Here is a 15970-nt window from a genome sequence, read left to right on the forward strand (position 1 = left end):
GTAAAGTATCTGGATACAAGGTGAATACCCAAAAATCAATAGCCTTTCTATACACAAATAACAGACAGACAGAAAGAGAAATAAGGGAAAAAATTCCTTTTACAATAGCATCCAAAAAAATGAAGTATCTAGGAATCAATCTAACAAAAGAAACAAAAGATCTCTACACTGAAAACTACAGCACTCTGAAAAAAGAAATCGAAGAGGATATAAAAAAATGGAACGATAATTTATTTTTAAGTTACAATTATAATATATATATATATATATACCATTATACATATAATAGATATAGGTACATTTAAAGAGTACGTATCAAAACAGTCACAGAAACATTTTATTCATATTAAAATATTTCATTAACATGTGCATAAACTTTATGAAGCTAAAAAATACAACCGATAATGTTTATAAACTCAACTTTAATCACAATATTTTGTTTAAAGCTCAGAGTATCATAACAATAGTAAATAATTTTTTTAAATGTGCTATACTAGAGGGCAGGGACAAGGGGAAAAAATGAGAACCAAGACCTGTCATGTAAAGGTACAAGATCCCAATAATGAATGTAACTGTACTGTGCACCTAAAATGTACCAATAAACTCAATGAGAGAAAAATAAATAAATAAATAAATGTACTATACTAAACCAAAGTATGAACTTAGTCATATAATCTTTTATCAAATAGTGAATAAATGCATGCAAATGCACATATACTATACAGCTAAATTTAATCACTAACTTCTCTGACATTGTAGGGGAAACAGCTCAATTATCTGTTTCCTTTCCAGTGAATAAATAGGTAAAGACCCAGGTATCTAAGCTAATTGTCACACCATCATACATAACAATCTGATGTAAGAGAGTCTGTCACAGTTACCTGTTTTTAAGACCTTTAGTGTGAAACAGCACAGAAACCCTAAATCTATACTCGTCACACACACAAAAAGAAAAGATTTTAAAGATTTTCTAAATTCCATGTTGACTCAATGTTGCATGTCACAGGACACAGATCAGAAAAACAGATGAATTCTATTTCTGCTTTTCACTCCTGAAATGAGGTAAAACAGTATCAGGGCACTTCCTCTTTCCTCTCTGCCATGGTGACTTTCCTTGCTGGAACCCCACACTCATCCTCAGTACACATCTCCCCAGGTACATTTTGGCAACAAGATAGGATTTTGCTTCACCCCCTGTAGTTGCAGCCATTCTAATTATATCAAGGTTAATACTATTATGTATATTTTTCTGGAAACAAAACAAGTAATAATACCAGCCAGCATTCTATAAGATCAAAGCACTACAAAGTCATATTCATTGGATAACTTCTTAATTATAAAAATACTAAAAAAAATATTCAATCCTTTGAGTTTAGTAAATACTGGTGTTTTCTGAGGTATCAGATTAACCAGTGATATAACAGTACAATGTTACTAAACTTCCAAATAAAATGAGCTTAGTAATTAAATGTTTCTTACAAACAGAACAGTATTATAATTTACAATATACAGCACCATGTTGGATAAAATTACTTCTAAAAGGAATTAAACATTACCATTTAATCATGCTAGAATTATGAACATATAATTACCCCCAAAGTCTGAAACATTAAGATTTATGCCCATTCCATTTAAAATTTAACATTATAAAAGTAGTTACTATAATGAATATAATTAAATTTCTGAAAAAAAATCATCACTGATCTCAATGAGGAAACACTTTCAGACACTGAATAAATTTTCATTAGTCCTTTAACTTACAGCATTTTTAATTTACATGGGCCTACTGAAACAAATTTTTTTAAAGTATTTTCACAATTAATTAGAGGGAGATTTGTACTTAAACTATATAATTTAAGTCATTTTGTGTGCATTCAAAAGAAATAATTTTCCAACAGAGGGAAAAATGTTACCATCATCCTCCTTAATAAATTTCTCAGGGTTCAGTTCCCTGCTCCACCAATTACTATCTTGGCCACCTAGCAAAGTTCTCTGTGCTTTGACTTTCTCATCTAAAAATTATGAATAATAATAATTAACTCAAAATATATCTTACAAGGTAGATGAGATGTTATTCTCAAATTACTTAGCAGAGTACTGAGCAAAGTAAACCTTAGCTATTTTTATGTAATATAACAATAGATGCTAAAAGAATTTGCATATCTATGAAACCTCCATACTGCAGGTCTGTAAGTTAACACAGTGCCTACACTGTAGTTAAAAACAGAACAAATCATTGAACAAATATAACATAAGTAATAAAAGTCCATATCTATATTACATAAAGTATTTTAATACACTATAAATTTAACCAAAGGAAATTTCTCATTTAAAGCAACCAAAGACAAAAAGCAACTTTAGTCTTACAAATTTTACATAAATTAATATCACTTATATAAATTCCAGGTAATTTTCATGCACTTGAAAACTGTTTTTCATAGTCAAGTGTATATTTTAAATGAAAATGTAACTTCATTTAAAGATGGCTGACCTACCAAGAGACCAAACACCAAGTATAGCTGAGTAAGATTAAAGAGGAAAGGGATTTGACTGGTAAATCATTAAAACATGGATTCAACACTTGAATAACTACTGTAGATTTATTTAGCTTTTCTGCATTACACAATCAACAATTTAAAAAATTAAAAATCTTTCTAGACTTAAACTTTAGTGAAAAGGAAAAGAGCATCACAGGAAAAGTTCATTAGAATGCAAAGTAAAGACACCTTCAGGAAAATCCCTTGGAAGCAGCTATACTTCTTTACAAAAGCAAGGCAAACAAATGCAAGGCCAGGGGAGGGGTCAGAAAAGAAATCAAAACCATAATATCCAAACACCCTCTAACTATAAAGGATTTTAATACTACAACAACAAAAAATAAACCAGAAAAGTCATATACACTGATATTCAGGCCACCAGGAAAATATGATAGGAGACAAGTTAGAGCTCAAAATTAACTGCAGTAACTGGTATACAAGTACTAGTGTTTAACATGCAATCTACATATACAACAAGCCCATTTACTTCCAAAGCATAAATCAATAAATCCTTCCTCTGCATTATAAATTCCAAGGTCACGGCCAAAGACAGTTATTAGTATAATTACAATTTAGAAATAATACCATTAAGCCTTTAGTTCCAGGTTTCATAAATTAACAAAAATAGAAGATTAAGAAAGAGTCACGTGTCTTAATTCTTAGACACTAAAAAAATTCCTAATGCAGTGTAATCTAATTTTTTAGTTTTGTTTCTATTTGATCTTCAAAGTTGCTAACATGTTTTAAAAGTAGTAGTTTGAATGTTCAGTTTTATGATTCAAAAAATTAAGACATAGATTTAACCAGAGAGTAAAAGGACCAAAATTGCTAATCATCTAAAAGGAACTCATTTAGAATATAATGGATTGCTCACCTTTAAAGGAATTCTTCAACAGAATCTCTATGTTCAATTTCTAAATACTTAACAATCAGTAGATTCACTTTTTACCAATAAGAGAATCAATATTTCAGAGGAAAAAAAATATTTTTGCCTCCTTTTTGATGTAATATTCAAAGACTTTATGTACATTGTTCCACATAAGGAGGAGAATTCCATTAAATGTGAATATCTAATTCCCAAAGTATAAACTTCCTTATCATTAGAATTTGTAGAAATGGTCAGGCAGCTGTTTTGGGTTTGGTTTGTTTTGGGAAAAGGCTTGCTTTTTAACAGGATTTTCCAGAACTTGGAAAATACACAGCTCTTTTTGCCACTGAAATAATATAAGAATTACAGTACTAATACTGAGGTTGTTTATGAACCCTGTGCTGGTTATAGTATATCTTTAGTAAAGCTAAAATAAATCTCAACAGGTCATTTAGATTTGATGGATACCACCAAAGAAACAAATAACAGATACTTTTTACAAGAAAATTTAAACTAGGTATTCAATAATGCTTTAATAACTTATGAAATTTTTAAAAACCTGTCCAAACAGCATTTCAATAAGGGTTTTCTGGGTTCTATTGTATCCAGTGATTAAGAATCAGTAATGTACTAAATCCCAACAAGACTGCAGGAACGCCAACTTCTCAACCAAAGATGGCAGATTCACTATCACCCTTAACCATCTCCACACACTCCCAGTCTTGCTCATTCAGCAGCACACTTCTTTCTTGGTATTTGGTACCACCATTACAAAGAGTTCTTTCAGCATATATAACATGAATCACTTGCACAGCAAGTCTTACAGCACATTTTCACCAAAAGAGTAAACACATAGTAAGCGCTTTAAATTTTAAATGGCCCTTAAAATTAGTAACTAACTTTCATGTCTTCCTCATTTACCCAAGCCCAAATATTCAAATCTTCCTTCACATATCATATATTTTCAGAATCACAACTTTCATGATTTAAGTGTTCCTTATTCAAGCTTCACATGACTATAACCTTTCTTCAGGTTATCATTTTTTCCTTACTCTCTTTGCTGACTTCTCAAAGGTTAAAATTTATTATGTACTGTTTTCATTTCCTATCCACATAACAGGTGTAATAAATGAGTAGGAACTTTAGAGACCACACATCTCAATACGAATTCCTACTCTAATATTTACCAGTTGAGGGAATTAAGTCAAATTACTCACATTCCTAACTGTTAATTTCCTAATCTCTAAAAGGAAATTATGCTGCCTCTATCATAGGTTACTATGAAGACTGACCACAAGAATATATTTGAGATATTGATTAGCATGGGACATGCAGTGAACAATAAACAGTGTCATCATTTACCATGAGAAATCCGACCTTTTGCCCCAGCACTGTGCTAAGAGACACAGGATTTCACATGCCAGTCAACAAGATTCTGAAGGCTAATTTATGAATTAATGAAACAAACATCTGGGTGGTCATTTTTTTCCAGTCAACTAAGCTAATTTTCTGATCTGTTCTCTACTTTTAGAAGAGAAAGAATTACGGAAAAAATATTCTTTTAATGTAAAACTTAGCTCCTTGATAACCTTCAGATTTTTACAAATAATATTCAGGCATCTGTAGCACTTCTGTGTCAACCATTGCTCTCTTCATTCTGTATTACTTTTCATATCAAGGTACAGGAGACAAAAATGTACTAAAAAACTACACTCGGAACCACACCCACATACCCTTCCCCCAATCACATAACCTGCATGCAGACACTTAACTTCAAGAGGGAAAAAAAGAAAAAACTGTTCCATATAACCAACCAAAGCCAAGCAAAAACTGGATAAGCTCTCAAAGGGAGAGAGAAGCAACTGGTTGTGAGATGATGATTCCAAAGAGTTTAAAGACCTGGACGCACATTTGGTGATTACTCAGCCAAAGATCAGATCCATAGCCCACTCGCTCTAAATGGAAAGCCAGTCATCAAGTGCTGTAATTATACAAAGAACTCTTACTTAGCATTTCATTTTCTTCATTCTTGAGTGTTATGTACATGTACCAACTCCCCACGATGAACATAATCACTATGTACTGCAAACATGTACTAATAATTTTTTTAATTTGAATTCTAGGGCTGGGGATTTAGCTCAGTGGTTCTGCCACCTGCTTCGCAAGCACAAGGTCCTGAGTTCAATCCCCCATACCAATAAATAAATAAATAAATAAAATTTTAATTCTAAAAAAATGTGAATGACCAAACAAAGCACTCCATATATCTGATGAAGACCTTTCTTCCATTTACAAGGGCTACATTACAAATTAATGCAGAATGTAATGGCGTAAAAACTCCTGTTTATTATGATCATGGATTCCACCCATCAGGAAACAGGGCAGGGTGCACAGGGGCTACTAGTCTCTGTTCCCTGACATGTGCAGCCTCAGCTGAAGGTTGGAGTATAAACCATTTGAAGGCTCATTCACAAGTCAAACACTTGCAAGCCTGTTGTATCAGACCTTAGCTGACCTATTAGTTAAGCATATGCGTCCACAGTTCACCAAGTGACCTGGGCTTCCTAAAGAACAATAGCTGGATTCCAACAAATAAAGAGGGAGAGAAAGAAAGGAGGAGGGAGAAAAAAAGAGTAAGAGAAAGAGAGAAAGGTGAGTACAATGGACGCTATGTTACCTTTTATAACATAGTCTCAAAAGTCATGCAGTGACTTCACAAAAGTCCACCAATTTCAAAGAGAGAGAAACAGACTCTGCCTCATGACATGCAAGCTTCAAGGTGGTAGAAGCACTTAATAGGACGAGAAATATCGTGGCCATTCTCAGAAGACAAAATCTTCCACAGCACCCAGAATGAAACAAAGGGATCAATAGAAACAAGTGGAGAGAAGGGGGATTCAAAGATCTCAAAAGAAAGAAAAAAAATTCAGGGAAATGAAAAAGAATTTAAACATGTGTGTACTGTTTGTTAAACACACAATTAAAAATTACACTTTAAGAAGATACACAAACTTTTTTGTAAATAAGGATCAAAATGTGTAATTGATAACGTGAAATAGGGGAAAAAACGGGGAAGTATGAGAGGTTGGAAAAGGAAAAAATGGAAACAAAGTCTTTGTAAATAGGGTAAAGGGGCTGAAGGGAGAGAAGGAGAATAAGGGAAAAAATAAGAACCAAGATATATCATGTATAGGTACAAGTTCCCAATGATGAATGCCATCATATTATATACCTAAAATGTACTAATAAGTATGATGAAAAAAAATTCATCTAAAAATGTATGAACTGAAAAAAATGCTGCAAAAAAAGAAATTCACAGTAAACCTTACAAATTAAAATATTCCTACCAACAAACAACTGAAAGACTGAAGAGAAATGTGCAGACTTTACTAGAGCCTAAATCAAAAAGACAGATGGGGCCAGGGATTTAGCTCAGTGGTGCGCCGCCTGCCTCACAAGTGCAAGGACCCAGGTTCAATCCCCGGTACCAAAAAAAAAGACAGAAAACAAGGGAAAATATAAGAGCCACAGATGATTAAACCATGATATTCAACTTGTGACAAACTAGTGCTTCAGAAAGAGAGCAGAGGAAACAAAGGGAGAAAATTAGATTAGATTTTCAAGTATCTATTATTATTTCACCAAGTAAAAATATTAACCTTTCATTTTTCTATGCTCTCCAATCCCTAATATTGAAGTATGTCTCAAGTAAATTATAAATACTAGAAGAATTATTTGATAGTTAATAGTTGAAGATCAAGATACTTCTAGAATTACTCCAACTTCCACTTCAAAATAATTAAATCAATTTTTCTTTTTAAACAATCTCAAAATGGGCCAGGAATTTAGCTTAGTGGCACCATGCTTGCCTGGGAAGCACTAGGTCCTGAGAAATCAGAAGGGCTATGAACTTGGGCAAAGGTCTCAGTTCAAATTCTGACTTCCAAAATAAAATACACTAATATACAACTTTGAACAAATTCATTAACAACACTCATCCTTAATTCATTTTGAATTTAAAATTATTTATTACACATATTTTCCTCATATGTGAGGATTACAGAGAATGTATGTAAAGCATTTAGTTCTGTGGCTATATTATTAGCAACATTCTAAATCCTCATGAGACTCCAAAGGTGTCACAGTCACACTGCCCTCTACCTGTATCTTCAAAGAAGCACACACTGCGCTAATGCTAGCATGACCAATCTACACACTGCCTTGCCTAAATGTTATCAATCACGTGATCAGTGCTCTTAAGGCAGGAGGCTTTAGCAATCTGAATTTTGCAAATGCAAAGGAAATCATAGGTTCTATTTATAATGCCACAGCATGAACTCGAAAATACTCTCATCTAAGATTCAGTCAAAGATGGAGAAAGAAGAGACGATGAGGTTTGATTCTTTTTCTTTTCTGCTTAGTAAGAGAAACCTTGAGAATTTTAGAGAGAGCAGGAGAAAAGTAAATTACTCCCATTTCTTCAATTAATATTACTTCAACAGCAATAAATGGAGCACCAGCACTCAAACCTGAGAATGCAGAGAAGAGGAAGCAAATCAGCCACAAGTCAAAGGTAGGCAGACAATGATTACCTCATAACAGATCTGAGAGCCACGCTGGAGTCTGGGCAGCGATTGGACCACGTAAGAGATTTCATCATCATAGAAACCTTAAAAGTAGAAGTGACCATTCTAATCAAAGTACTGCAGTATGATAAACAACAGTAAAGAACTGGCAAGAAAGGTATCAAATAATACACATATATCTGTCTCTTAAAAGGATTGGAACGATAGAAATCAGACAGCTTCCTGCATGAAATTTGCTCATTCAGGGTGCTTCTTATTTATAAAAAAAAAAATTGTGGAATTCACAACTTTTATCTGGATCTCAGCTAAAATACAGGCTTTTAAAAAAATATAGACCTTAAGATCATGTGAATCAAAGTACTTGCCACCACCTGGGGGCAGCATACCACTGACTGTTGGAAGTGACCCAAGGGCAAAGGGCCAATAGAAGGCTGACACACAAATGACAAAGACCACACCCCAAACATGTCACAGAATATGTTTCTCACAATATGTATTTTGATGTATACATTCATGTGCACATATAATGTATATTAACATATAAAATTATCTGTTAAAATATACACTTTTATATAAAACTGCTATATAATTGTATTTTAGAACTAGTATTTGACATAAATTAAACATATACCTTATATAAAATGTAAAGTTGTACATGTCTGTATATACCCATAACTATGTATATGTATGTATAGATATAGATACATGCATGACTATAATCTGAAAAGCCAATTTTTTTATTTAAACAAAAAAATAATTTTACTAAATTGTATCATTTCTTCTTGCAAAGCTCAGAAGAGATTTTTCTCTACTATGCAGTACAATTCTAAATATGATTAAGAACTTTGATAGGGAGCACTTATATTACTGCTATCACATTTTCTTGAAGTGAACAACATACGACAGGTAAAAGGGTATCTGTACCTACAAATCTAGAAATATCTGTCTTTAAACTAAGAAGAAGACATGGAGAGAGGGAGAGAGAGGGGATGGGGATGAAAAAAGCCCTGAAATGTGTCATGTACATGGGCCAACTCCCCGTAAGGAATATGATCATTTTGTACTGTACACACTGCCAAAAAATAAAACTAAGAATGGTTATGTTAAAAGATAAGTAAGTTTTACTCTGTCATGAAAATATTCTTGTAACACACAAAGAAAACATATCAGGTTTATCACTTTTTCCTTTAAATGGGTGTAAATCATGTTATTTTTCTTAAAGACAAAATATAATCTCCTGATATAAACTATTCCACAACTTTTCAGCTGTAAAACTTTTTAAAGCTATGAAAAGCCCACAGAAAATCAAGCCTTTTAAGCAATATTCCAAATGTATGTGGCTTCTATATAAAACAACTTCACCATATATATTGGCAAGTCCTTTGCAATTATTTATACCATGTAAACAATATTATATCTTCACATGTTGTGACTGTTAACTAAAATAATACAAAATGACTTGCAATGTGTCCAAAGTACACTTGCTCAGTAATGTACACAGATCACATCTCAAACAATCCTACAAACAATAAATTAATTTTATATAAAATTATATGAACAAAAACCACTGGTGAGATCACTGCTCCTCTTTATGCGTAATGCAAAACAAAACAATATAACTTTTCCTATCACACTGATAAAAGTTTGTTTTAATTTACTGGTATTTTAATGATAACAATATAACTTTTCCTATCACATTGATAAAAGTTTGTTTTAATTTACTGGTATTTTAATGATAACACTTAATGATACCCAACGCTGATGAAAATAGAATTAAGACAGGTCCTCGTATATATCCTTCTAGAAAAATGCCAGATCTGAAAAAAAATTCCTTTAAGAAAAAAATTTTAATATTTGTATCTTCTTGAGTTCTTTTCTGAGCATATAATCAGCTATGTATTCAAAGACAATTACACAATGTTCATTTTAAGTTTAAATAGTGAAAAGTGGATACAATCTGAATATCCAGTAACAGAAAAACAGTCAAATACATTTCAGCATAATGATGAGATGGAGTATTAGGTGGCTTATTAAAATGTTTTAATGTTAGCCAGGCGTGGTGGCGCATGCCTATAATCCCAGCACTCGGGAGGCTGAGGCAGGAGGATCGCTATGAGTTCGAGACCAGCCTGGGCTACAAAGTGAGTTCCAGATCAGTCTCAACTATATAGTGAGACCCTGTCTCAAAAAATCAAAAAAAAAAATGTTTTAATGTTAATAATGCTCCACTAAGTGACAATTTAGTGAACAGATGCTAAGCATCTTCCTCAATTCATCACTCTCACATTTAATTCACTAGAAAATTCCGTAAGCTTTACCTTCAAAATGTAAACACAGGGTCAGGGATTTAGCTCGGTGTTTCCAATGCCTGCTTCGCAAGCACAAGGACTCGAGTTCAATCTCCGGTACCAAAAGGAAAAAAAAATGTAAACATATTCAAAATCTTACCACTCTTAACAAACATCACTCTAAGCCACCAATGATACTGATCTAGATTATACTGTTAGCCTCTGAACTGGCCTCGAGTCTAACATCTACCAGCATGGGTTCTTTGAGAAAGAATCTTAGAGATTCTTTGAGAATTCTTTTGAGAATATGAATGAAAATAATGTTGCTCCTCTCCTCAACAGACAGAATATAGAACTATAGACAGCATATTTTAGCTTATTTGCCAAAAAGATTGATAATGGGTTTATATGAATAATAATGAGATCAAGTTATTTTTCTATTTTTAAATTGTTTATAGTGAGCATGCCTGATCAGAAAAGAAACAAATTAATATTTAAAAAGTATACAAAGTAAGTTTAGCTGTCTAACTCAAAATATTTTTTATCAAAAGTACTCAAGAAGCACAGTAATTCTAGCTTCAAATTATAATTCATTGAGAACAAAACAACATGGAAAAAGGTCTTTTAAAATCAGGTATGATAACATGTACTTTGAAAAAAATATCACATCATATTAACAGCTTAAACAGAAAAGGTAGGTATTTTCTTTTATTGCATATTTTTGTGTCAGGATAACAAAAATAAGAATGACAACTTTTTATGAATCTTACAGCTTCTAGCTTGAATCTTCTCTATTAAATCATTACTTATTTTTAAAAAGATATGAGAGCTGTTTTTTAATTCCTTTTCTCCTGACCTTGAAATATAATTGACTACCCTATAGGTCTCAACGGTATAAGCCATTAGGAAGATAAAATATATGGTATTAAAAGAAAAAACGATAAGATGTTCAAATTAAGTAATGATGTCAATAATCCTACTTTGTGAAAATGGGTTATGCGATAGATGTTAATTATAATCAGAATTATAAAAGATCTTTAAATTTTTTAAGGAAAATTAATTTTGGAGTTCTTCTATTTAAAGGTTTACTAGAAAAAATATACCTATTCAAAACTAGGTAAATAAATTACCTAATGCAGTATTCATTCTGTATCTTCAAAACACACCAAATAATTTTATAATGTGACTCAGAACATTATAAAAAGTAAATATTCATAAAATATGATTCTTTGCTACAACTACCATGACTCTAAAGTATCTGAAAATTACTCCTTTCAAAATTTGAGAACACAATTTTTCTTTTTCATTCCTCCCCTCAGCTGAGGTCTACATGAAATTACATTTTAAAATGGAAAACAATAAAGCACAGAATCTATTTTCTATTAAAATGGAGTCATAGATAACAAAAACCAAAGCAGCTGCATAAAGTGAGGAATGATGCAAGAAACTAGGATGAGGCATAAATCTGAAGACTCTTAACAGTTTGGTGGAGTGAAAAGTAATACAGCAGGAACAAGCAGATGACAAAGGCATGTGAAGAGCAGCATCAGGGTTAGGCGGAAAGAGTACTGGGAGACTCGTTAACTAAATCTTTGTTCTCCCCTCTCTCCACAAGCCAGTCTCTCTCAATCACACTAGAATTTTTCATGGACCAAGTTTTACAAACTGTGGTGATTTAGAGAATGTAAGGTTCTGCAACAGATTTACAGAAGTTCTCACCCACTGACATATCAAAAATCTCACCAACTAGATGTGGTATTCTTCTAACTAAATTCAGTTCATATTATACATATCTTCTACCAATAAGGGCTCAAAGGTATGCATCAGTTAACTAGATAACCAGAACTTATTTGTAAGAAAGATAAATCAAAACATGACATATAACATTTAAAAAATTCTTTATTAGATAGACCTATGAATATAAAATATTTTAAATATTCTATAAATAATAAACACATCTAATATACTGTGGATAGAATTGAAAGTTTTAAGAACTTAATAGATACTTAGCTTTTCCCATGACAAAATAGGGGGAACTACTATAGCTAGTTTTATTCTCCTAAATTATTCATTCTTAATCTCAAACTCATTAAGGACAAAACAAAAAAAATCATTTCATATAAGCAATGTCATTTTAGGAAAATCATCATGTCACTCAATTATTGTGCTGTTCTAATTGTTTGCTGGTAATTCATTAATTACTGTCATTTTCTAAACTGTTATTTATAGGAATTTAATTTACTCCTATGCTACAGTCCTATCAGGATATTATCTATGGGCCTACAGTCCATTTTGTTTTTAACTGATTATGCAAATATCAGATATACACTGAATCAAAAAAGTATATCACCAATTAAGAAATATAGGCCAACAGAGAAGAATGAATTCACCTTGGACAATGGAATGGATTTCAGAAGATGAGCTGAGTCCAAGACTGATAACATTTACAGCTACCAGATACTTTGGGAGATCAAAGGGTTATTTAAGATGCTTTGTGTTCTTGGATTTCTCTGTAAGTTAACAGAAATGAACATTAAGAAAATTGCCTTGGAACATTAAGAACATTTATCTTATTCATTTTGTATTATTACATGTTTGTGATACACCGTGATTACATTCACCTTGGGGAACTGATACATATACACACTCTGCTCATTCTTCCTCCCCCATCACTCTCTGCACTCCCCTCTCTTCTTCCATAGATCTCCTTCCCATCTCCGCTGAGTTTACCTACTTCTTAATGTGGCTCTTTATTTTGCTCTTTAAATTATTCTGTGTTTTGGTTCTTTCATATTAAAGAAGCCATGTAATATTTAACCTTTTGTGACTGACTTATTTCACTTAGCATTATGATCTCGAGATAGGTCTATTTCCCTAAAAATAATTCAAATTGATCCTTTATCTAAGATAGATAGACCACATTTTCTTTAACCATTTATCTGTTGATAGGTACACATAGGTCACTTTGATTTAGCTATTGAGAGTGGTGGTGTCACAAACACGAGTGAGCATGTATTGTCGTAATAGGGTGACTTCAGCCCTTTCAGGACAATACCTAGGAGAGATATAGCTGGGTCAAACGGAATTCCTATTTTTAGCTTTCTGAAAAATTTCCATACTGATTTCTAGAGTGACTACTAGTTTACATCCCCACCAATAATGTAGAAGAGTTTCTTTTTTCCCCACAAACTTCTATTTTTTTGGTTTTTGAGTCCATGAAGATGGCATTCTTACAGCAGTATCATGGAATCTCAATGTTCTTTTGATTTGCATTTTTCTAATGGCCAAAGAACATTTTTTCATGTATTTATTTATTGCCATTTGTATTTGTCCTTCTGTGACATGTCTATTCATCTCAATTACTCACTTTTTGATTGGGTATTTTCTGACAGTCCAATTATTTTCATTTCTCTATGTTCTAGATCATCAGTCTTCTATTTGTGGAGTACCTAGTAAAAATTTTTCCCCATTTGTATCTCTTCACTCTGTTTCCTTTAGTGTGCAGAAGCTTAATCTGACATGATCCCATCTGTTGATTTTTGGTATTATTTCTTATGGAATGGGGGTTCTGTTCAGTAAGTCTTTACCTACTCCTATGCTTGCAAGAGTTTTATCAATTTTTTCTTCCCATAGATCAGTATTTCTATTTTTAATATATAAGTCTTTCATCCATTTGGACTTGACTTTAGTAACAAGTGAGAGATATGGATCATGATTCATTCTTTTTGTATGGATATCCAGTATTCCAAGCACTATTTATTAAAGAAGATATCTTTTCTGCATCATATATGAATCACCTCTTTGACAAAAATCAGATGGCTGAAGGTGTTTGGGGTTGCGTCTATATCCTCTAACCTATCTGGGTCAAAATGTCTTTGTGCCAGTACTATGCTTAAAAAAAAAAAAAAAAGGAGGCTAAGTAAAACTAACAACTTCTCCCCAAGGGGAGAACCGGAGAACTGCAGAGTTGCACCTGAACCAGAAGAATCTTATGCAACTGAAGACAGAAGGAAGAACATGAGACACCGCTTCCCAAGCAGCCCTCCAGAGTCAACAGTTGGTGAGTGACTGTGGTGCAAGGGCTTGAGGACACAGTTGCAGGAGCAGGAGCTGGTGTGCTGGCATTGTAGGGCTGCATGTCTGAGCTTGGGTCCCAGAGCAGCCCCTTGGCTGCTTCACACTGCCAAGTTCCCACAATGGATGAGGAAGGACAGGCACGGGAGGCTGCCAGCAGCTAGAGAGCAGACTGAGGTTATCCACTGAGGGGCAGGGGTTGGTGATCAGGCCCAGCTTCTGCAGCCAGAGACCAGATTCTGCCTGAGTTACACCGGAAGGGATGCTCAGACTGGCACCAACTTCCCATTGCTAAAGGGAGACCCAAAACGAGGTTTCACGTTATGTATTTCTCAACTAGTCCTAACAGACACCACTATAATGGATTAACCTGTTACTGCTGTACTTCAACTGACTGCATAGAAATAATTCTTGACAGTGCCAGTAAACTTGTATGCCAAATCCACCATCACATCTAGGGAAAGGGACAGGGAGAGTTCCTAACCCAAGAACTTGGACTGGTTCAAACTCTGCAAAAATGCCTACAACTTGGCGGAAAGAGGACCTGAATCTTACTGGGAGTTACTGGGGTGTGAGTACTCAGACTCTAGGGCAAAGTTACTTGGAAATCACATATGCAGTGTCTCACTGGAATATCTAATCTGTGTTTTTGCATGTTTCAGTTATTTAGTAATGTGGAATCGTGTTATGACCTTTTATGGTTTATATGTTTATTAGGTCGTTGGTCTTGTACATTTGTACTTTCACTAGCTCTGATTTAACAAGTGGCTAGGTTCTCGCCCTCATCTCAGCTCTTGACCTAGTTTCATCACTTCAACCTCCAAGACAATATTATTAACCTATTTCTTTATTTTTTTCCAAATAAACTCCTCCTCTCAAGCTTTAAACTCCCCGCACTTACCTCCTTCACAGTCACTCCCACCTTCACGAGTATGACTTCTTGATCTTCCCCATCCTAAGCCTTTGACTCTCATATTTTACCTAGCTTATGGTCTGTTCTGACAACCACACAGCTTTCCTCAATCACGAAATGAACCCCGTTTCTCCTACATCTCATGCTTGCCCTCAGAAAATATCCTCTGAAAACTCTCAATACTAAACCTCCAACTGAACTAAAAGTACTCCAGTAAAATCAGACCTCACATCCACCTTTTCTTCTCATCCATCACTATTCTGCCCTTAAAACTTCTCCCTTAGTTCCTAACACTACTCATCCAACCACCTCCCATTCTCCCCATGTGCCTCACCTACCTCAGTGCAGAGCAACCACAAATAATAAATGGTCATAGTGTGCACAGAGAACAGACAAAGGAAGCGGGAGTAACTGCAAGGGCTATCATACAGAGCCGCTGTAAGACTGAAACTGTAGATGCTGTTATAAATAGAAGTAATTCTTTTGGGGAGACACAGGGACAGAGTTGAAATCAAAGTAAGTAACAGAAGGAGTAAATAATGACACTACACATACCAAGTTAAGAATTATTCATCAGGAGGCAACCTCCTACTAAAAATTTCCATAAAAGAAACAATCCTTCCTCTCTTCTCTAGTCCCCAACCTGCAGTAACCCACACACACACCAGAAAAGGGGGGAGAAAACAGAGGGGGACACATATAAT

At 33.8% G+C, this 15970-nt stretch overlaps 1 protein-coding gene across 12 annotated transcripts in view; it reads right to left on the reverse strand.

The window, feature by feature from the left end:
• Positions 1 to 15970, reverse strand: part of Ccdc171 (coiled-coil domain containing 171) — a 339562-nt gene that overhangs the window by 167677 nt on the left and 155915 nt on the right. Inside the window, exon 22 of one of the 12 annotated variants that reach the window (XM_010630951.2) lies at positions 12678 to 12789. The exons of the other annotated variants lie outside the window; for them this stretch is intronic. Within the exon in view, the coding sequence (XP_010629253.1) occupies positions 12730 to 12789 (60 nt within the window). The 3' untranslated portion in view covers positions 12678 to 12729. Of the gene's footprint in view, positions 1 to 12677; positions 12790 to 15970 lie in introns of those variants that run through there. 12 annotated transcript variants of the gene reach the window in all.

Source organism: Fukomys damarensis, unplaced genomic scaffold (assembly GCF_012274545.1).
Source record: "Fukomys damarensis isolate Sample0158 unplaced genomic scaffold, DMR_v1.0_HiC HiC_scaffold_31, whole genome shotgun sequence".
NCBI lineage: Eukaryota > Metazoa > Chordata > Mammalia > Rodentia > Bathyergidae > Fukomys > Fukomys damarensis.